The sequence below is a fragment of the Sapajus apella genome, unplaced genomic scaffold (genome assembly GCF_009761245.1).
Source record: "Sapajus apella isolate SASKATOON/1434 unplaced genomic scaffold, GSC_monkey_1.0 scaffold39, whole genome shotgun sequence".
NCBI classification, from domain to species: domain Eukaryota; kingdom Metazoa; phylum Chordata; class Mammalia; order Primates; family Cebidae; genus Sapajus; species Sapajus apella.
This window is the reverse complement of record NW_022436979.1, coordinates 15,740,114-15,763,266: the sequence shown is the minus strand read 5'-3', so window position 1 is coordinate 15,763,266 and position 23,153 is coordinate 15,740,114. Positions and strand designations below refer to the sequence as shown.

At 36.9% G+C, this 23,153-nt stretch overlaps 1 protein-coding gene across 1 annotated transcript in view; it reads left to right on the top strand.

Moving 5' to 3' along the window:
- LOC116565136 (translation initiation factor IF-2-like) overlaps positions 1 to 23,153 on the top strand; it is a 118,654-nt gene that overhangs the window by 27,147 nt on the left and 68,354 nt on the right. The window contains exon 3 of the mRNA XM_032298599.1: positions 9,876 to 9,975. Within this exon, the coding sequence (XP_032154490.1) occupies positions 9,876 to 9,975 (100 nt within the window). The remainder of the gene's footprint in view (positions 1 to 9,875; positions 9,976 to 23,153) is intronic.

Here is a 23,153-nt window from a genome sequence, read left to right as displayed (position 1 = left end):
ACATGCAAATTGCCAAGTCCTAGTTTATTCTGCGCAAAACAAGTAACAACATATATGTTATCTTAAAGGAATGAAAGATGCATGAATCACAGAATCAGCTGAAATGAAAGTGCCAATTTGTTTACTGTTTAAGGAATCAATGCAGATTAAATGGCAAAATCAACTGCAATCTAGTATGCATTTCAAAATAGTGGCAGAATCTCCATTAATTCTTCAATGAAACTACATTTAAATCTGTCATTCACAACAATCAGAAAGTATAAGGGATTCACTTTATAAGCTTTAATTTTATAAAAAATGTTTACTTTCTACCAGATGGTAAGATTAAATTACATAAACACTGTCAGCAAGTTGAATCCTCAGATGTATTCATTCCCACCACAGAAGCTTCAAAACCTGTCTATAATTTTGTTACTGATACTTAGAAACAGCTGTAGCTGACATAGCTACATGTTATATATGTCAGCTTTAAAGGATTAAATATTCTTAACCCCCATTGGAGACATCTTTTGCTGTTAACAAACACTAGTGTAAATTACACTGGAAGTTACTACTCTAGCAGAGCTATCTCACACTAGATTATCTGGTAAACAAAATGGTCAAGAATCATATGTATTTCATTATTACTGGAAATTCTGTTTGACTTGGGCAAAAGAAAGACTTTAAATTCACCACACTTTCTTATAATAAATATAAGATAGATTCTCCTCTAAAAAACTCCTCACATATATCTTCATCAATATTTTAGGTGGTAGTAAATTATATATTTTTCTCTTCAGAAGAATTCAATCCATCTCAGGAGACTTCTTTTCCTTTGCAGAGTTTTACTTGAATTTTTGGGAGAATCCTGCTGTCTCTCCCATTAGAGTTTAAAAGTATCTTTACAATAAATGTTCAAAACTGATGGTAGAAACAGCAGGATCTTCTGAAATGCTATACCCCAAATTTTGTACTCAGTTAAACTATCTAAAGGAACAGAATTAACCAGCCTGACTCACCAGACTGTAGGCTTCAAAAAATCATTTGGTTTATGAATCAATCTCATTAATTTTCAAGAACCACAGATCAGTAGGGGGTCAAATGTACAGATCTTAGAAAATGGCATTCATTCACATATGTGTGTGTATGTGTACAACATGATCATATGATATGAATATGACATATATCTATCCATACACATGATTTCCCATATAACTGTCACTTTTAAGCATCGGTCACTTTGGACCATGTGAATGATTTTTTTTTTTTTTTTTGAGATGGAGTTTCACTCTTGTTGCCCAGGCTGGAATGCAACAGTGCCATCTCGGCTCACTGAAACTTCCGCCTTCTGGGTTCTAGCAATTCTCCTGTCTCAGTGTCCTGAGTAGCTGGGATTATAGTTATCAGCCACCATGCCCGGATAATTTTTGTATTTTTCACTAGAGACAGGGTTTCTACATGTTGGTCAGGCTGGTCTTGAACTCCTGACCTCAGGTGATCCGCCCGCCTTGGCTTCCCAAAGTGCTGGGATTATAGGCATGAGCTACTGTGCCCAGCCCATGATTTTTTTTTTTAGCCTGTAAATATACATATAAACAAATGTTCTGAAAAATTGGGCAAATACAATTAATTATACACGGTGTGTTATTTTTTCAGAACACATATATGAAAAATGGCAAAGATAAATCAAGAGATAAAATGGGCTGACTGTTGAGCAGCAGTAAAGGAGATAGCCACTTAGAGAAGAAAATTCAACACAAATTTCCAAAATCAGAGCAATTATCCATGCCTATAATTCAGGTTCATTTAAAGTTACATCTTAAACTTTTATATACTGTATAATAACTTCATGAAAATGACCATGGTGGGGATAAGACTCAAGAATATATTAACAACAGAGACTTTTAGAGATGCTGAAAGAGACCTGTAAGGTGAAGTGTTTAGTTTCTTTTAACAGAAGCCAACAGAAGTATCAGCAGAGGCTTCATAGAGATCCAGGAACTTAACACAAAGCCTGGGGGAAAAAGAAGTCAGTCAGTAATTGGAGAAAATGAAGACTAGTTTTCCAGAGAGAAGAAAATACATATGTGGGCTGGGCACAGCGGCTCATGCCTATAACCCCAACACTTTTGGAGGCCAAGGCAAGAGGATTCCTTGAGCCCAGGAGTTTGAGAGGCCAGCCTGGGCAACACAGTGAAATGCAGTCCCTATTTAAAAAAAAACAAAAACATTATCCAGGTGTGGTAGCACATGCCTGTAGTCCCAGCTACTCAGGAGGCTGGGGTGGGAGGGTTGTTTGAGCCCCAGAGGTGGAAGCTGCAGTGAGCTGTGATTGTGCCACTGCACCAGCCTGAGTGTCAAATATACGTGTGTGTGTGTGTGTGTGTGTGTGTGTGTGTATATATAATTAAAGATGAAGAGTAGAGTGAACACAGCTTTGGGGTGTAGTCCCTCTAGTTTGTAACTACATGTAACTCATCTAGCTCTAAAAGGTGTGACAGGATGAATAAAAACTCAAGTTTGTCCTTTTTATTATCATTATAATAGCCTCCAAATGTAATGCAGTGACTAATATTCTGTATCATAAAACACATATAGTTCTACATGGGAATTTATTTATTTATTTGAGACAAGCTCTAGCTCTGTTACCAGGCTGGTGTGTGAGGCATGATCTCGGCTCACTGCAACCTCTACCTCCTGGGCTCAAGTGATCCTCCCACCTCAGACTCCTCAGCCTCCCAAGTAGCTGAGACTACAAGGATGCACCACTGCACCCGGCTAACTTTTTTTTTTTGTAGAGGTAGGGTTTCACCATATTGCCCAGGCTGGCCTCAAATTCCTTAGCTCTAGCAATCCACCAGCCTAGGCCTCCCAAAGTAGTGGGATTACAGGTGTAAGCCACCCCACGAAGCCTACTAGGGAATTTATATGTCATTTTGTCATTTTTTTTTCTTAAGACTCAAGTCTACACGAAAATTCTTTGTCACTCCCATTCTTTATCAAATTCTACATCCTGTTATGCCTCCTGAATCTAATTGTACATTTAGACTATAAGTTAGCAAAATCAATATACTGAAGCAAGGCATTTCACAAGTATTTAATACAAGAGAAAATATTTATTTCAACTTTCTGCTATTCATTCAACTTTCTACTAATTATGTAAAATTTATACTTCTAAACCTAATGAGATGAAACAAACCTTTTGCAGTTTTTAAAAGGAAAAAAGGAGGCATCCTTTTTGATAAATGTCTTCATTTTGTACAGCAGATGTCTTTCCCTATCCTCTCATGCTTTCTGATTTTATTTTTGTAAGTGTGAGAACAGTGAAAATGCCAGCCATTGTAATCAGTTAGCTTGAGCCTCAGCAAAGATTACACAGTAAGATGTTATCTTAGTGGTTTTACATAAATACTGCACTTGAAGTACACTTAGCTTTTTGAGATCCACAGTTAACCATACAACACACCAATACCCACATCTGATTAACTCTCTTAAAGGTAGCCCACTTCAAGAATCTCATTTTCAACCCAACACAGAATGTCATCCACAAAACAACTGAGCTAAAATTCTAAACATTACTTGCTTTTTCTCTTTACCTTTATGATATTCTAAGTCCTTAAAAAAAAGCCAAGAGTTTAACAATTATAATAAATAATTTCACAAGAGTAAACATTTGGATCCTTTTTAAAGGTAGCAGGAATATGATTAGAAATAATGTCAAAATCTAGCCTGTAATCCTAGCTACTTGGGAGGCTGGGGCAGGAGCATTGCTTGAACCTGGGAGGTGGGGGTTGCAGTGAGCCGAGATCCTGCCACTGCACTCCAGCCTGGGTGACAGAGCAAGACAAGGAAGGAAGGCGGGAAGAGGGGAGGGGTGGGGAGGAGAGGGGAGGGGAGGGAGGGAAGGGAGGGAGGGAAGAGAGGGAGGGAAGGAAAGAAGGGAGGAAGGAAAGGGAGGAAGGAAAGGAGGGAGGGAAGGGAGGAAGGGAAGGAGGAAAGGAAGGAAGGGGACAGAGAAAAAAGAAATAGATGTCAAAATCTATCATAAAACTACTCAAAATATTATATCCACACTATGGGCATTTTTGCTAAATGTGATGTGATTTGGGGTGAATTGACACAAATATCCCTTTGGCAGCTGCAAAGCAATGCCCAAATCTATACCAGTTGATGCCACTAAAAATTCAAGATGAAATTTCAAGATCTACCTGTGCAGAATGGCCATGACTCTGAGATGCCAAGCTTCAATCTCATGGCAGAAGCCCAGGGGCCCTGCAGACACACTGTGTTTTCCTCCCTGCTCCTTCCTCAATCATATCGTCAATGCTAAAGTGAATAAGAGTGACTTCAGAAAAAGATGCTATGACATTATCTTCCTTTATAGTTTCCTGTGGGAAGTTGCAAACATGCCTAAACATGTTTTAAAGCATGATCTTTGATGATGTCCCTGAACAGGTATCTTTACAAAACAACCACATCAAATGTGTTGGTCTTTACCAATGTGACAATGGAGTAACCTGGGTCAACATACATAAACATACACTTAAAAAAAATGCTTTTACACCTGCTCTGCTCCAACCCCCAAAAAAGTGAAAAGGGAGTTACTTGGTGTACATTTTAGATTTCTACCCAATTTGCTGCTTGCTACAACAACAGAACAACTTAAAAGACCCATAGAGGTTGGATACATATTTTCTAAAAGTCCCAAAGTTCTTGATGGAAAGTTGGTTTTCTAAGTAATGTAAGGACACATCTGCTTGGTTTGTTCCTACCAGCCGATGACTATGTGTACTTAAGCCTCAGTTAACCATTGACTCAGGTAGTTCACTAGCAGGTCAGGAATACAACAGAATATGTAAGAAAAATTTGCTAGGATGTTAAACCATAGGGGCAGCCACAAAACAGAAGTCAGCTTGCTTATCAACCTGAAGTCTTTGCAAAGTGACAAGTGAACATCTGTCAAATAAAAGGAAATTACAAAGTAACTTTTCAGTACTCAGAAAATTCCTAAATATAATGCATAATCTCAGCCCTAAGCATTCCTAAAACATAGCTGGAATGGAAATCCTAAAATAATGACATAAGTATTGATTGTATAATCACTTCACTACATACTAGTAACTCCTGAGAAAAAAATGAGGGATCTCTTGAGTTTCCTTGGAGTAAATGATGCTTGAGAAGGGACCTGAAGGATGACCACATTTAAACCAGTGGCTTCTTAACCCTGACTGTGCCTTATAAACACCAGGGAGGCTTTTAAAACTTACTGACCAGGTCCTATGCTTACAGAGTCTGAATTAATTAGTCTGGGGCAAAATCCTGGCATTAGTGTTCTCTGTGAACTCCCTGGTGATTTTAAGGTGTAGCTAGGGATATAAGTACTGAATACGCAGAGTAGAGAGAAATATCCCATTTCCAAAATGCGAAAGAATGAAATAGTCAATGAGAGAATGGCAGATCTTCTACCTTCAAGGTTAACATCTTTGAGGGAGAAATGGACACAGAGACTCTGGAACTAGCAGTCTGAAGTAGGTTTTTAGAACACTGGACTTTCATTCATTTGCTCCTTCAATCAATAAACATTCATTCAGGACTATGTATGAGGTGCTCTGTCATACAACCAGTTGAACAAAGGGGAGCAAAACAAACAAGGTCCCCAATTTTAGAAGACAATCAAGACACATATTATGTCTTCTATTATGTATGCTTTATGTACTGTTTTAAGCAGGGGATGGCAGGATCCTCTTTGCCTATTTTTTTTTTTTTTTGAGAGGGAGTTGGGAGTCTCACGCTATCACCCAGGCTCCCAGGCTAGAGTGTAATGGCGTGATCTCAGCTCACTGCAACCTCCATCTCCTGAGTTCAAGTGATTCTCCTGCCTCAGCCTCCTGGGGAGCTGGGACTACCAGTGTGTGCCACCATGTCTGGCTAATTTTTGTATTTTTAGTAGAGACAGGGGTTTCACCATATTGGCCAGGCTGGTCTTGAACTCCTGACCTCGTGATCCACCCACCTCGTCCTCCCAAAGTGCTGGGATTACAGGCATGTGTCACTGTGCCTGGCCTCTGTGCATTCTTAAAAGATCACTGTGAGCTGTGGAGAATGAGTTGGAGGAGGAGCTCCACCGAATGTCAATCAAGTCAATATGGACACCACCATGCAAATCCAGTGTAGATGCCAAGGGAGCTTGGACTAGAATGGCAGAGGAGGAAGACAAATGGAAGCATGATGATGATTTTGAGACACTTAGAAAGTAACATTAACTAGACATTGTGATGAGAGGAACTGAGGTGAAGAAAGGGCCAAGGACCTGCTCAAGGTTGCTGGCTTGGTAACTTAACGGACAGTTCCTGTCCTGCACTGAACTTGGGCCACCCAGGAAAGATGAGGTTTGCAGGAAAAGATCATGGATCCAGATCCATGTTAGTTTTGGGAGCCTGAGACATGCTGGAGCATATGTGAAATGGTTCAGTATACCCAGAATGACTGCAGGTGCCCGCGGGCTCTGGATGCTCCAGTTAATGCTAGTTGTCCTGGCATCCGGTCATTTGATGATTTGGTACTTTCACTCTCACAGGGTCGCTGTTGATGATGAGTTAGAAGGTCCCCCTGATATTCACATCTGGAACTAGAAGAAGTTTTGAGTGGGATATTTGTGAACTGCCTGTTGAGTGAACACTGAAACCATAGGAATCTATGCCATGGCAAGATTTGGTACACCAGATACAATGTGAAGGCAGAGGGTCTAATGGCTTGTTTCTGAGGAACCCCAGTGTATGCAGACCAACCAGAAGAGGACAGACACCAAGGAAGTAGAGGCAGCTGCTGAGATGTCACAGAGCAAAGGAAATCAAACTCTACTTGGGTAATGATGCTGAAATCAAACTCAAGGACAACTGAGAAGTAGGCTCTGGGTATGGCTACACGTTTATTCGAGCCTCAGTTGTGCCACATTTAAAACAAGAGGACCTGCCTATCTGATCTCTAAATTCCTTCCTACTCCTAGAGCCCTTGAAGTCTAATAAATTAAAGTGCAGCATGAGGTAAATGCTAAGTAGATGTATAAACACTATACCAGCATGGGGGCAGAAAGAAGGAGATGAGTATCTAATTCTACTGAGCAAATCAAGGACAATTTCACAGAGAATGTTTAACCTGACACAGGAAGCGGGAAGGCTCATCCCGTGCTTGGGAAATGCTAACTAAATCCACCTGTGTGAGGTACACAGTATATAAGAGATGGGAGGCGGGGCTGGAGGGGGCCTGGACAGAGCAGGAGGTATGGACCTCGGCTTCCAGGCTGAGTCTGCGCTTCTTCGTCACATGATCAGTTCAGGATTTTAGGAGGCATATTCTCCAGGGGCAATCTAGAAAAATGGACTAGAGAGATGAAGGACAGGTGGCAGGAAGCCCAGTTAGAAGACATTCTGCAGCGATTAAGATGAGGGATGAGAGCCTAAGAGAGGAAACTGCCAGTGAGGATGGAAAGGAGGGGCGGGCACCAGCCACTCTGAGTGAGAATCAGCAGGACTTGATGACTGATTAGCACAGGTAGTGAGGAAAGCAGCTGTCTTGAAGATGGCTCCTAAGCTTCCAGCATGTGCCAACAAACGGATAACGGGATAATGTGTAAATACAGAGAAGGGGCAGCTTTGCTCCTCAGGCCTGAGAGAAGAGTGACTGCTATGGTTTGAATATCTGTGTCCCTCCAAAATTCATGGTGAAAGTTAATCTCCCGTGCAACAGTATTAAGAGGTGAGGCCTTTCTATGGCAATGAGGCCACAGTATTAAGAAGAGGTGGGGCCTTTCTATGGCGATGAGGCCATGAAGGCTCTGCCCTCATGGATAGAATTAGCATCTTATAAAAGGGCAAGAGGGAACTAGCTAGCCCCTTTTGGCCCTCCTGTCCTTTCTGCAATGTGAGGACACAGTGCACGTCTCCTCCGCAGGATGCAGTATTTCAGGCATCATCTCAGAAGCAGAAGCAAGATGCTGAAACACTGAGTTTGCCAGCACCTTGATCTTGGGCTTCTCAGCCTCCAAACTGAAAAATAAATTTCTATTGTCTATAAAGTATCTGGTCTCAGGTGTCTTGTTACAGCAGCAGGAGCAGGCTAAGAGACTGTCCAAACATACCAACTTGGAAATGAGGTCGAGGTGACATCTGAACAAACCCTACATGTTCCTCTCTCTTCCTTGAGTTTGAGTGCACAGTTTGTGTTACACACCTTCAGACTTCATCCTAGCTCACATTGTTAGTACTGCTAATTATTACACATTTCTCTGGGGCTTCTAAAATATGTCTTCTATTTTTGTACCCCTTTCTTCAAAGAGCCTAAGCTAATGTTGGGCTCATAATAGGTGTTTAATAAATGATAACTCTAAACACATTAACGCTGAGAAACAAAAAGGACTTATTTTCACTGGAGCCAAATAAAATTTCAAGGGCAAATGTTTAAAATTTGCTTTTCGGCAAAACGTTAAGAAATTCGCCAGGTGTGGTGGCTTGCCTGTAATCCCAGCAACTCAAGAGACTGAGGCAGGAGGATTGCTTGAGCCCGTAAGTTTGAGGCCAGTCTGTGTAACACAGCAAGACATTTAAAAAAAAAAAAAAAGAAACAAATCAATTGAACTAACTAATATGTTAGTAGATGTATGTCTGCGTCATTTTATTTTGAGACTGAGTCTCACTCTGATGCCCACGCTGGAGTGCAGTGAGGCGATCTCCGCTCACTGCAACCTCCACCTCTCGAGTTCAAGCGATTCCCGTGCCTCAGCCTCCCATGCAGCTGGGATTACAGGTGTCTGTCACCACACTCAGCTAGATTTTGTATTTTTAGTAGAGACAGGATTTTACCATGTTGGCCAGGCTGGTCTTCAAGTCCTGACCTCAAGTGATCCACCTGCCTCAGCCTCCCAAAGTGCTGCAATTATAGGCGTGAGCCACCATATCTGGCCTGCATCATACATATTTAATATTTTTCGATTATATTTTAATTGACGAGTGTATATATCTAAGGGGTACAATGTAATTTCTTAATACACATGTATATATTACACAATGATATATCAGGCTAGTCAGGATTTCCCTCACTTCAAATATTTATCATTTCTTTGCGGTGAGAACATTTAAAATCCTCTCTTTTAGCTATTTTGAAACATACAATAGATTATTATCATAGTTACCTTGCTGTGCAATAGGTCACAAGACTTATTACCACATCTAAATGAAACTGTACCCTTTGACCAATGTCTCCCTTTCCCCCTGCCCTACCCCAGCCTCTGGAAACCACCATTCTACTCTTTCATGACTTCCACTTTATTTTAGACTCCACATGCAAGTGAGATCCTACGGTATTGGTCTCTCTGCACGATACATTTTTAAAAGAAACAAACAAGACAAATCCAAATGCTAAGTAATTCTGTTAATGAAATAGAAATAATTTTTACTACATTCAAAGTTTGCCTTGCAATTGTTTCTACTCGATAAATCAATATCTTATAGATTTACATTATAAAATTTGGGGACAACATTTCCATAAATATTTCTCCGAAATCTCTAAATCTTTAAATATTACGGTTAGGTCATTCTAACAGTAATGTGGGAAAAATTTATTTTCATTTTTTTTAAAAAAAGAACTGGAATACACTGAGAATGCTGACCCTGTCAAGGCAGATTTTTTTTTCCCCACAAAGCATCCCCATTATCTGGCATCACTAGGGGATGTGTGTAAGTAAATTTTATATCTCTTGAAATGTCAAAAATCTTTCCATCTTTTTCATATACATTTTGGAAAATGCATCACACACTTTACCCTCTTAAGCGACTGTGGACCAACGATATGAGCATTCGCTACTCTCATTAATGCTATTGCATCGCTGCTCCCTGGATAAGACATCACACGCTCACTTCTCCGGCCATTCACGGGCCCGACTGGAACAGGGCGTCGCAGCTCCTGCTTCGCTTGAGTTTAGCACTTCTAATGGGTAACTTGGTAAGTCAGCGATCAATGCTCCTAAGAATTATTCATTAATTAAAAGTACGATTCTAGGTGACAGCCCAAATACAGCGCAGGAGCTCTGTGACTCTGTTGTGGTCATTCTTCCCTAAATGAGAGCTCCTATTCCCAGCATTCTGATGGGCTGGAAAGCAAGTGTCACCATCCTGATATACACACATACACACACACACTCTCTCTCTCTTTCCCTCCCTCATACACACTATCCATCACTCACTGCATACCTGGCCCCAGTAGGGCCTCTCTGTGTGTTAGCTCATTTCATCTTCACAGTTACCCCACAAGCGGGTTTGTTTTAACTTGTCAATTTCATGGTTTCCAAAGCAACTTCATGGTACAGATGGACTTCAGTTTCAGTCTCCAAATTCAATCGCAACACTCTCCACAAAATCATAATGGTAAGCACTACATTCACTATAAGGTGCTGATGACAATGACTCCAATGATATAAGACAATACTGCCATCACCATCTCCACCTGTGGGGGTCCCAGACCAGGCATCTGGCAACAGCAACACCACCAGCCATTGTTATGGTGTTCAGATGAAGAAATAAGGCTCAGAGAGGAGGCAGCTTTGCCACAAGTTACACCGCATACAAATGGTAGAAATGGGATTTGAGGATTTCTCTAATTTCAGAGCTCAACTTGGTCACCACAAAGTAATAAAAGCCAGCGTGCTAGGGGAATTTCATTGATATTTTTATTTTAACATAACAATTAAGACTTATTCCATCATATCATGTTTAACATTTGATTTTCCTTTCTTAGAGAATTTAGTATCAGTGTTTATTGCTGGCAACATTCAAATGCCAGCAATAAAACAAACGCACACAAAATATATATATTTTAGTTATAGCTGGTCACTGGAGTTCCTCTCCAAACAATAGGTGTGTTAAGGGTGTCAAAAGCCTACTATTGACTCTGGTAGGCAGAGATGGAGAGATAGGCAGACAGGGATGGGGAAGGACAAAGGACAGGCCTAGTGCTACTGCCACTTAACCCCTTCCCTCCTTGCCATGAATAATTCTTACAGAAGGCCCGTTGACAGCCTCCGTTTCTGTTTTAAAGCAGGAAGAAGCGTATTGCAAACTGAAAACATTTTCTCCTCCAAAATGGGTAGACGGGGATGACATTCAAGATTACCCACAATCTGGACGCAACCTCTCTCTCCAACCCTTCCTGGATTTCTCCATGAGGGCGCCTCTGACCTGCTGCTCCTTCACGGTCTCCCAAATCCACAATGCAGACCTCTGCAGCTACATCACAGGTTGCAAACTAGTAGCCCAATTGCCAAACCCAGGCTGCAGACTCATTCTGTTTGTGTGTTTTCTGTGTTGTGTGTTTTTTATTCTTCCAATGAGCTCACATGTTAAAATCGGGAATTTTCACGCAATTCACCCGCTGGCATTTCTTGAGAAATCTCACAATCTGCCAATGTTAGGTTTCACCCTCACATGGCAATGACCAGTCTGGCAGTGCGACGTAGCATCTCCTCTTGGAGAAAGTGTGTGCCCTTGAGTTCACAGTCTCACCACTCCCTATGTCTCTCTGACTCAGGCTATGTCAACATCGTTTATCATCAAACTTGCTCCATTGTTTTTCTAACAGTAAAGATTTCTCTGTACCAATGATTCTACAAAAATGGGAAAAAATGAAAAAGAGAATTACATATTTTAAGAAATATGAGAGAACACATCTTGGTAGACGTGAACATTTAACATGCAACTAATCTGGCCAAATTCTTTCATCTGTGCTACCTGCTAGTGTTACGGTTACCTGTTCATGAAGTTAGGCTGGCTATCATTCATCTCTAGGTTGTCCACTGCCTTTCGCCCTCCTGGAATGCCCTGACTTCTCCTAGTCAAACTCTTGTCTTTATCCAGAGATCTACAGTCTACAGCCACATCTTTTGTTCTCATCTAAATGCTGACAAGTCTCTGTTGGTACTGTCTATTTAACATGAATCACAGGAGATCTTCAAACAACAGAACCTGAAACAGACTTTAGAACCTGAGCAGTCCTAGGTGATGACCTCAGTCCAGAGGCCACAAACCTTTTGTGGAGAGCAGTTATTCTCTAGTGAAGACACTTGACATTGATGTAGAGTGAGGGAAGATTTCATTCCCGCATCAATTATTTACTGATGGACTCTTCAGGGCCAGGCACTGTGTCAGCAGCTGAGGCTTTACAGAGAACAGGGAAGAAGGGTCTCTGCCTTCACAGGGGGTTTTTGTGGGCAAGCGTGCAATGAACATTCTGCCAAGTGATTCCACAGGGAAAGAGGCAAATGGTCAGCTTTTGTTCTTCTCAGGTCACTGGCTTCCAATGCCCCACTTTGTTGGGTGTCTCTGGCCTTCAGTGGGTTGGGGGAAAAGGCTAAGTCATGCGTTCCTACCGTCTCAGTTCACTATGTTTTGAAACATTTGTGAGCCCCCAGGGCCCCTCTGTTATTTGTTAGCAGTTAAGGCTGCAGGACCTTTGCCATGTCTCAGAGTTTCAAGGCACTGCTAATGTCTGCATGCTGCAGGAAGGGTGCGTGCTAGAACCATTAGTTTGGATATCCCCTTCAGTGCTCTGGCATTTCAAAGATCCATGTATCTATTCACATACAATCTGACCAAAACAGTAATTCTTAAATTATCTCTCCCAGCTTCTTAATAATTTTAATAACTGTCAATTACCTCTTTCTATCATGCCCGAATTGAAAACTCCCTGTGAGTCTGAGATCAGGCCTTATTTCTTCTCATCTGTCCCAGTACACAGTCACTTGGACACAGAACATGGACAAAATATGTATGGTTTGATTTAAATGATAAATGAATTGAGGGAGAAAAAATGGCTATGTCAATAAAGCACACACTATAAATGAAGATATACATTCAAATCAGAATAGAGATTTATTGTATTTATATTGCCTCATAAAATTTATAGGTTCAATGGCCATTTTTATAGGTTCAATATTAATTTCTAATATTTTAAATATGATAGAGGGAAATCTTAAGTTTTGACTGGTAAATACCGCATTACTCCCTAAACAATTCTCAAAAGTTTCCCTGAAGCCATTATTTTTCACATTTTGGCTTTACATTTGATGCCTCCCCCTGCCCTCTGGCTCTCCAAAGAGTATTCATCAGGCCACACATATTCTCTAGAATCTCAAGTAAGAAGAAACTAAAAATAACTGCATTATAAACAACATCTTTTACAACTAAAGATAATATTAAAATTAATAATTTTGCATAATTTTCTAATCTCAGAAAATATCTTTACCTATTTCTAGAGCTATGCAGTCTTACTGTACATGAAGACAGAAAAAATTATGATATAAAAGAGAGATATGGTTGGGCACGGTGGCTCACACATGTAATCCCAGTACTTTGGGAGTCTGAGGCAGGAGGATCGCCTGAGCCCAGGAGTCCAAGTCCAGCCTGGGCAACACAGAGAGACCCCATCTGTAAAAAAATTTAAAAATTTAAATAAAAAAAATATTATAAAGAAGATAGGGTGTTCTTAAAAGTTTACAAATTTAACATTTCTTAAGGTTCATATATGATCACAGGTTATCCTTTTGTTCTATAAATACTATGAATGCAACTAAATATGCTGAATTTTTCTACAGCGTTAAATCACTGTACACTTAAGTGCCCATATGATATCAATTATTCTCCAACTTGGTACATCAAATTAAATGTAAGGGTTTAGTAACATTTCTCTTCAACATATATTTTAGTGGGCATTTTAAAAGTAAAAAAAAAAATCGCATTTGTTTAGATTTTAAATTATGGCATCACTTTAGAAAAATGATGCATATAACAACAGACACTGGGCACTACTAGAGAAGAGGGGAGGGAAGGGCTGCAAAACCTACTGTTGGGCACTGTGCTCACTGGGATCATCCATCCCCCAAACCTCAGCGTCATGCAACATACCCACGTAAGAAGTCTGCCCATGTACCCTGAATCTAAAATGAAAGTTGAAATTATTTAAAAAGAAAAAAAAAGAAGAAAAAACGATTCATAGAAGTGTGGTAACTACTTGACTCAGTGGTGCGTGCTTCCATAAAAATGTACTTGTTATGGAGAAATTTGTTTCATATAAGTTAAGCCAAAGTTGTTGTGTTTTAACATTTAAAACGAACAGATTCATCCACGGACCCTTACACAACATAGTCCTACTCTCCTTTAACCTTCCTCTATCACCAACATTCATACGAAGTACACAGAACACATGTACTTGTAATTACAATTGCAAAAAAAAAAAAATCCTCAAACAGCTGTGGAGACAGCAAAGATTAGAATTTGATAGTGGCTTAGAATAATGAAGAAAGGGATTGTGAAGGTTCAGCTACAGAGCTGATGAAAGATGGAAGGAAAACCTACTCTTCAAAATCCTTAATCTGTATTACTCCTAAACTCTAAATTAAAACACATATATTCCAAGAATCAGAAATAATAAATGATGAGTAATGTTTCTCAATTATTTAACATATGTATTAAACCTTGTTTTACTAGCAATAAATTCAAAATTTGCACATAATTCAACTAAAATCTTTGAAGGTCTTATTTAAATTATTATTCTAAAAATCTCATAAAATAATTCCAATTTGGTTACATCTAGCTCATTTCTAGGCAGTATTATTTATTTTTTAACGTTACATTTACAACCATTATTAAAGTCTAGAGTTCTTGATGAGGCCCTGAATAATCAATCAACTGTCACAGTGAAGTGATCATAAAAAAAATCTTTTGAATAGTTTCCTTATTATAAATACTTAAGAATAGACAATAATTTTTAGTATCATATATCCTTATTATATAATCTTTGAGAAGATGGCTCAGAACAGAAATATGACAGTTTTAACAAAGAGCCATCTTTTGAAGTTGATCATATGATGAGTAAGTACAAGCACACCGAAATTATTTATATTGTAGAAAAACTTACTGTATTCCCTCACTTTGCAAATTTTATAGTCAACTCTACTACTCTTTTAACACTTTTAGAAGTTTGTAGACTCAGAAATAAGGTGCGCATTTATTAAGGAAAATTAATTCCCCATAATAAATTATGCTTTCTTATGTGACATTACTTGTGTTTTACAAGTAAAATGACTCAATTAGCCCATATTTGATATTTTTCAATTTTGAATAGGATCAATTGTCTTGTATTTGATCTACAATGACTAAATGAAAAGTGATATAAACACAATTATGTAATCTGACCACTTAACTTTCAATTTTCAATATATTTATTAGACCAAAAAGTGTCCTTAGAATGACACATTTTTATCACTCTTAACGCTTTGCAAACTGATTAAAATTTGAAAATATACTCATATAATGTCCTTTCATTTTCTTTTTAAAAATACATGACCAAAGGATGCTATAATATGCTCACTATTTTACATACACGTTCAGAGAAAATTAACTAACCCTCATATATATGATGGCTTCATTTTTACGTGCCACGATTTTCTTCTCAAGTTGCTTTCAATATTACTAACAAGGGGGAAAGCTTACAAAGAACTTGCATCAGGCCATGGACTTTGCAGACTGTACCGAGTAGGTACACCACTTAACCTGAACGCCCCACAATAATCAATGCACTGGTCATCTGGCATACATGGAAAAGCATTCTTCAATAGATAATCTGGCTTCATTATCTTGCATCAAAATAGTAACCTCTGGATTTCGGGAGTTGACTCCAATAATGCCAAACATACATTTAGGCTGAAATTCCACATAAATGTTAGATTTAAGAAAGAAACCAATTAATTTTTTAAAGAAAATAATATGATAGCCAGCTAGTCTAGTGCTACTTGATAAAACTATTGTGTAACAGATTCTGGGATCACAGATTTAGGGGAGAATGTATAATCCTTCATCAAAGAGTGGCAGCTTATCCACAAAGCTTCCTATCCCTGACGGGCTATTCTTTCAAAAGTAATAATGAGGGCCTAAAAACTATGTAACACTCTCCCACCGAAATTAGCCATTTGTACCCATGATTCTTAATCCTAAAAGAACTAGAACCTCATCCTGAAGGCCTTTGAGATCTTTCTTTTAGGGAACAAAAATGCCATAATGTGGATTAATAATTTATATCTATTCCTAAATCAAGTGGTTATGTTCCAGACTTAAAATTAAGCAATAAAAATTATACTAGAAGGTATCATTGGTTTTAAAAAGATAAAAATAAAATAATAAAAAATAATACCTACGAGGCTAACATTAGCAACATTTTTCCAAGACTATGAACTATTTATACTTTGCTTTCTTCAACATTTAAAATTTCCAAAGTGAACTATAGAGCCTTTTCAAAGTTCAAGTGGTAATTAAATAACCAATCCACATATCTTACATCATATTTAAATGAAATATGCGATACATTCATGATTTGTTTTAAGTAAAGCACATTACCCTTTGCTGATAGCTCAATATAAAATTCACCAAACTTGGTATGTTAAGATTCCCAACTGAAGTACAATACAGTTTCTAAAAGCTACTTTCATCAGGTGAGGTGAGGAGAATTAACTGATGGCATCTCATAGAACAAGCACTCGGTCCTCTCCTTTAGATCTCTCTTCACAAGGTATCAAACAACTGCATAGTGGAGCTGAACTAGATTTGAAGGCTCAGATTTTATAGAAAACTTTCAGAAAAAGAAACTACAATTCTGTCATGGCTATACTGATTGAGGGTTGACTCAAGTTACTAACATCATACTTGAATGAAATGCAAGATTATATTGATTATATTAGCTGTATTGAAAGTACCTTAAACGAGAATATCAAGAATTGGTGTATCTTAAAATTTAACTATTATTTTGCAAATGCATTCATGCTGTGTGACTAAAGATATATCATTCATCTTTCACATTTGTAATAACTTTTTTGTTATCTGTATGGATTTCACATGTATGTATATTCATGATATTCCCCCAGTATCTAAATTACATAAACTGTAATATTCATCAAACTAAGGTATTTTTATAATTTTTAGAACACCAGATTTATTGGATTATCTTACTTATTTTTAGGCTACCTTAAAACAGATTTCAGTTAGTATATGATTTGATTACTAATATTTTTTAATTCTTTATTTATGGGTTCTAAATCATATTACCAGTATGAAGCAAGATAGGAAGTCTCCTGAGTAGTGGAAACATAAAAGATAAAAGCCCAAATGTAGATAATTTAAATTATTAGGGTTTATTTACACACATCTTTAGTAAATCAATATTTGAATCTCAAAATATGTATAAAATTAATCTTTTCTGTTTGAGATTGAACTTTTAACCAAAAGGTACTATGTTTCAAACTCTTACATGGAGAATTTAAAAAATAAATTTAATATTTAAAATCACATCTTTTTCTTTGGTTTAAGTTACAACACTATGCAAATTCTGTAGCATCTACTATCATACGAATTAAAACAATTTAAAAAATTATATCACAACCAAAACATAGGATAAAAAACATTTTAAAACTTATTTTATCTTTAGTAAAGCTGATTCAAAGTCCCTGTTATGTACGTAATTTTTTAAATTATTAAAAATTGAAGAAAAAATCTTACTGGCAAATCAACTTAACATACCAATATTGTTTATTTAAAAATTGTAATGCCAGAGTCTTTTCATTCAGAGATTGTATATTCTCGGACAAAATAACCATTGAGGAGTAATTTGCTTTACATAATTTTTTAATCACAAAAAACATGATAGGATGTTCTACTCATATTTGGAAAGAAAAAATATAAAGAAGCATAAAAATTATTCTAAAAGTGAGGACTCATTTCTGGCTTGACAGGTATTCCCTATATACCAAGTAACAACTTTAAGTTTTGTTTAAATTAAAATTTATTTTAAATGTTAAATATGTGTACCTCCATAGAAGGAAAACAAGTTGAAGCTTAAAGTAGAAATATCAACTTATAAATGTCTTATAGACAGAAAATATCTGTTCTGTTTCAACTTGAAGATTAACATCCTGGCAGAAGTTCTCCTCAGCTTTCACCCCTTTCTGAACCCAAATCCGTTCATAGTTTTGTAAGGCAACAAATGTACTTTCTTTCTCCTAGTGAATCTGATTATTTTCCAAAGCTTTTCTAATTATTTTGGTATTTTCTGAAAGTATTAGGTAAAATATGAGGAATAACATTTCAGTTATTTTCATTGTGTCAAGTTATCCTCACTATTACAGATACCATCATAAAATTCAGCAATATCCTTGTAAGAATGTCTTATTTTTGTGACAATCAAGAGACAAATATGGTTGTTTATACTGTAATTTTTATTTCTTTGCAATACTATGGTTCATCACTCATCTACAGTATGTATTTAAATTACTAGATTAGTTTTTATTCTTTTCAGTATTTTAATTTACACTTAACTATTCTTATTACACAAAATTTAAGTGAAAAAATTTTACAATCTTAAATATTCATTTCATTTTTGCTTATAAATATAGAAAAATGTAACAACACTATTCAGATGCTTTTTTTTTCTCCTAAAAGAAAAAAAGTCATATATTTGTTCTTCTTCAAGAACTATAGGACTGGCAGCTTTCTTTAGCTGGAAGTTATTATAAATTCTGAAAGAAATAAAATTTACAGCTGTCTTCTCCTAGTTTTCATAATTATTTCAAATGGCAAGCCCTATGCCAGTTTTCTTAAGAGCTATTTAAAAGGCCCAGTCCCTTGCCAATTTTTTTCTACCTACATGTTGACAAATTGCAAATTCTGTGATAAAAAGTATTAGAATAGATGCTACTCTTTAAAAAGAACATTAGGTAGACTGAAAATAAACAATTAGCTTACTTTTCAATAGCTGACTTTCTATTTACCAAAATAAACATAATCTCATATTCACATATTTGCACATGCTTCATGCAAACCATTAACATACTTCACACATTTCTCACTGTAAAGTATATTATAATAATTCAATCCTGTCTTTTCACTGTCTGAATAACGTACCTTCTAGCATGTAGTCCAAGAACAAACTCTCCTAAGATACCATCCCAGTATAGAAGCCACATGCTGGACACGATAGGACGCTGGAGTGACTCGAGTGAGGACTTCTTCTTTAGAACCGCCCCTATTATCAAAAAGACACCTCCTCATGCAGAGAGGGGGGTCAGCAATTCTAGTCACAAAATATTAGTTGAGCATTACTTAACTCAAGAGGAAATCATCCATTCTAATAAAAAGGTAGCTTTTCTTTTTGGGGGAGGGAACAGAGGACCACAAATCCACGTCATCCTCCTATTCAGAGGTGTTCTGCTATTTTCATACACAGCCACTACATTCAGAGGTGCTACGGAATCAGACTGAAGGAAGACAGTCATTATCAAGCTGTTCATTCTTTCTAAGTAATGGCAACCTGAAGGGGAATTAGCATAAGAATTCTAGCAAATATTACTAGTAATTAAATAAAGGAAAGAATGACTAAAATATATTGAAGCTGTACCTTTAAAGGTAAGTAGCCTTTATAAGTTACCTCCTAAAAGGTCTTTTTAAATAACCAGAGTTGTGTGGGTTTTAAGTTTCTATATAAAAAATCATAACTTGGTGTTCAGTCTCATAAACAAAGAAAGCATAACTATAAAATAGAGCTTTTAGTACATTTTCTTTTCCACATCAATAGAAGCAACTAGGTACAATATTTGGAATGTCTTGGATTAATTTTAAGAACTGATATTCTGATTCTCCTGCAAGGATTGGAAATGCATATATTTAAGAGTGAAAAAATGTACAAGTTAATTTTCTTCTGTACTTACCTAATTAAATTAAATGACAAAATTTTCCCTTTAGTCTGCTTTTCCTGTCACACACACTGCTACACACAGAAAATGCTCAAAGGACCATCACTCATTATAAAAGATACTCATTTTCCTTTTTTCTCCTCTTTCTCTTTCCCTTACTCCCCTCCCTTCCTCCCTTCCTTCCTTCCTTTCTTCCTCTTTCCCTTATCTCCCTTTGTTTCTGAGGCAGAGACCTAGTAAACCCAGCTATGAAATAGCTGGTTATTATTAAATAATATGATCCCATCCCAGGGCAACCAAATCACATTATTCCCGTCTCTCCCCAACTGCTCTAACAGAAGTAAAAACTATTCCACAATATTTGAGAATAAACTATCAACAAGCAGCATCCCACAACGACTTTCACATAATTATATAAATGATACAATTTTATATCATTAAATTCAAGTGTGAATACAGCCACTATGTTTTCCCCAAAACGGTATTTTCAAAAGGTATCACTGTTTTTGCATGCTCTAGTATAAACTACGGAACTATAAAAGTGGGTCAAATAATAATAGTAATAAATGCCATATCTCCATAAGTCAAGATTAACTCCTAAACTCAAAAAAAAGAATATAAGCATAATTTAGTGTTATGCTACATTTCACTCCACACATGCTACTAAACATGTAAGAAATACCTATTTTCTGAAGGAAGTCTAGGAACTCAGTTAAGACTGCCACCTATCACAAACTTGTTTGAAAAGTCAGTGCCACCCGATCCTAGCTCTTCTAAGATTCCAAGTAAAATCTCATTATTATTATTATTATACGATATGGTTTCAATCACTACTCATACAACTTATGAGTTCATTCTATGATACTAACATTAATTTGCACAGTGACTAATTTAAAACAGAAAGACATGGGTTTTAGTAGATCACTATCTTTAGTGAATTCCAAGTAGCTGTTCTAACTAGGCAACCACCAGAGTTATTTAATCAAAACTACAGAAAATTTTATCACAGTTCCTTCAAAAGAATGAATCCTATTGTAGTTTCGGTATACCAAACACCTATGTATCTCAGAGCATGTTTCTGCATTTTGATAGTTTATACTCTAATGGTTGTGTACAATAATATTTTGAAAATGGTAATTTAAGTGCATTATTTTTAGCATTTAAAACTGTTTTAAATGAATGTGTTACACAGGACAAACACCAATCCAATGTTAAGAATCTATCATTACAGAGAATAAAATAAAGATACATACTTCTTACCAAGTTTTTTTCCCTCCTGAAAGTAAAGAGTAATGCCATTGTGGGAACTTTACATGCACTAGAAAGCAGTTACAGCTTTCTTTAGAAATCATACATACTATGAATATATTAGAATGCTAATCTACATTAATCTTATATTCTGCACTCTTAATCTTTTATTTGATTGGGACTACATCTATCACAGTGCAATATGAACCAAAGCCCAAGAAAATCTTAACGTGGTCTTTCAGAAGAGAATTAAAAGCTGATAAAACCAAAGCTGACCAGGTACAAATAAGAAACAAATGCAAATATCACAGTGGGGACGATAACATTCACTATCTCTCCACATTTCCATTAAGGAATTACCTCCACATGCATTATCTTTCATTGTCAGGATTACACCTACTATCTTATGAAATAAAGTTATAACATGTGCACAAGAGGTCCATCCATAATTCTAAGAAATATCTGAAAAACTGAACTAGAATGTTGATACAAACAGAAAAGGAAATAACCTAGATGGATCACGATTACTATTAATGACTCAAAAGGCCATAAAATCCTTTGATGAGCAAGAAAATACGCCTTGAGGCATACTGCACTTTGGGAAAATGGGCTGTTTTTGTTGAATACATGTGAAAGAACTGTTTCCTCATGTTTTATATAATTCTTAGAAAAAGTTCATATTAGGTCCCCAATAGGATGTTTTAATTATGAGAAGCAATCTTTTGAAACTCATACAAGCCATCACACTTGTTTGGAAACAAATGACTTTTCAAGATGGAGAAGTATTGCTATCAATCACCAACAAGTTAATTCTACATAATAAGGCAGGTTTGGACGCAAACTGATCCACTGTGGAACGCTGTATCTAAAATTGATTACAACAGCACTCAAAATGAATGCGGCCCTCCAAACCACTTCTTTGCACAGAAACATTAATCTCAATTAGAAGGAGAGCTTCATAACGGTAATGTTTGGTATAAAAAAGAATAAAATAAATCAGGTTTTATAAGACACAACAATTAATCAATTTTCAGAGTAAAGAGGTATTTTTTTTTTTTTTTTTTTTTTTTTTTAGCACAAAATTTCCAGCAGGTCTGTGAAAACAGCTGATATCTCCAAAAATGAGTTTTTAAATGTCTTCTAAAAGAAGCGTACAGAAAATAATTTTTAAGACTTAGCTGTTGAAACTTTTAAATAACGTATTATTGTGTTATCTTTCAACAGACTTTTTTACTCCAAATTCGATTTTTCTACAGGCTACCATTTCACTTTATAAGGCAACTATGAACACAACACTGACTTCGACTGAAAATTCAAAAGAACATATAATTGGTTATGGACCAGAGTAAAAGTTTGGTGGCAAATTATTGTATTCTTTGCTCATACTCTCAACCTAAGTCAAGAAAACGTGTCCTCAAAGTCAAAATGGACATTCGACTATCAAACGAAGCACTCGGTAGATAAGCAATGTGTAATTCAACAAGCTTAACAGGTTTCCACAGCACAGCTTCAAGAAAAGGGCAGACAATTCATTACAGCTGCTGCTGAATACAATGACTCAAATAAATATAAAACTTGGATGATACTCAACCACTATCCAGAAATCAAAATTTTAAAGGGTAAAATAAAGTTTAATAAAAAGGAGGCACATGCATTTATTTAAATAATCAATATTAAGAAACTAATCAACTTGGCTTTGTTGGGCTTTTATATCAGACTATGACCATGCTCCGAACTTATTCCCTAGTATCCCTACAGGTAGGATAAACTTCAGCATTTACAAACATACATTCATAGCTATTGCAAAAATATCATTTTTGTGCATCCAGAGTAATAGTGATTCAGTATTTCTGACAGGTCATTCTACTCACAATGATAGCCATGCACTTCTTCCTGCTTTCTTATTTGCTTGACTCTTTACAAAGAGAATAATTACTCCTGGCTCTCAGGAGCAAAGCTAAGAAAGAGTAGCTTGAACTTACTAACTGGATCATTATTGTTTAGCTAGGTTTCCCTTCTGAATAAGTTTAAAACTTTTCACTCTTTAGGAGCTTTCTTCTTTTCAGAGATAAGCATCCTTATCTTTCTTTGTCTTCCCCCTAATGAAGCAGGTTCCCTTTCCTAACCAGAAGACTGAGGACACGCC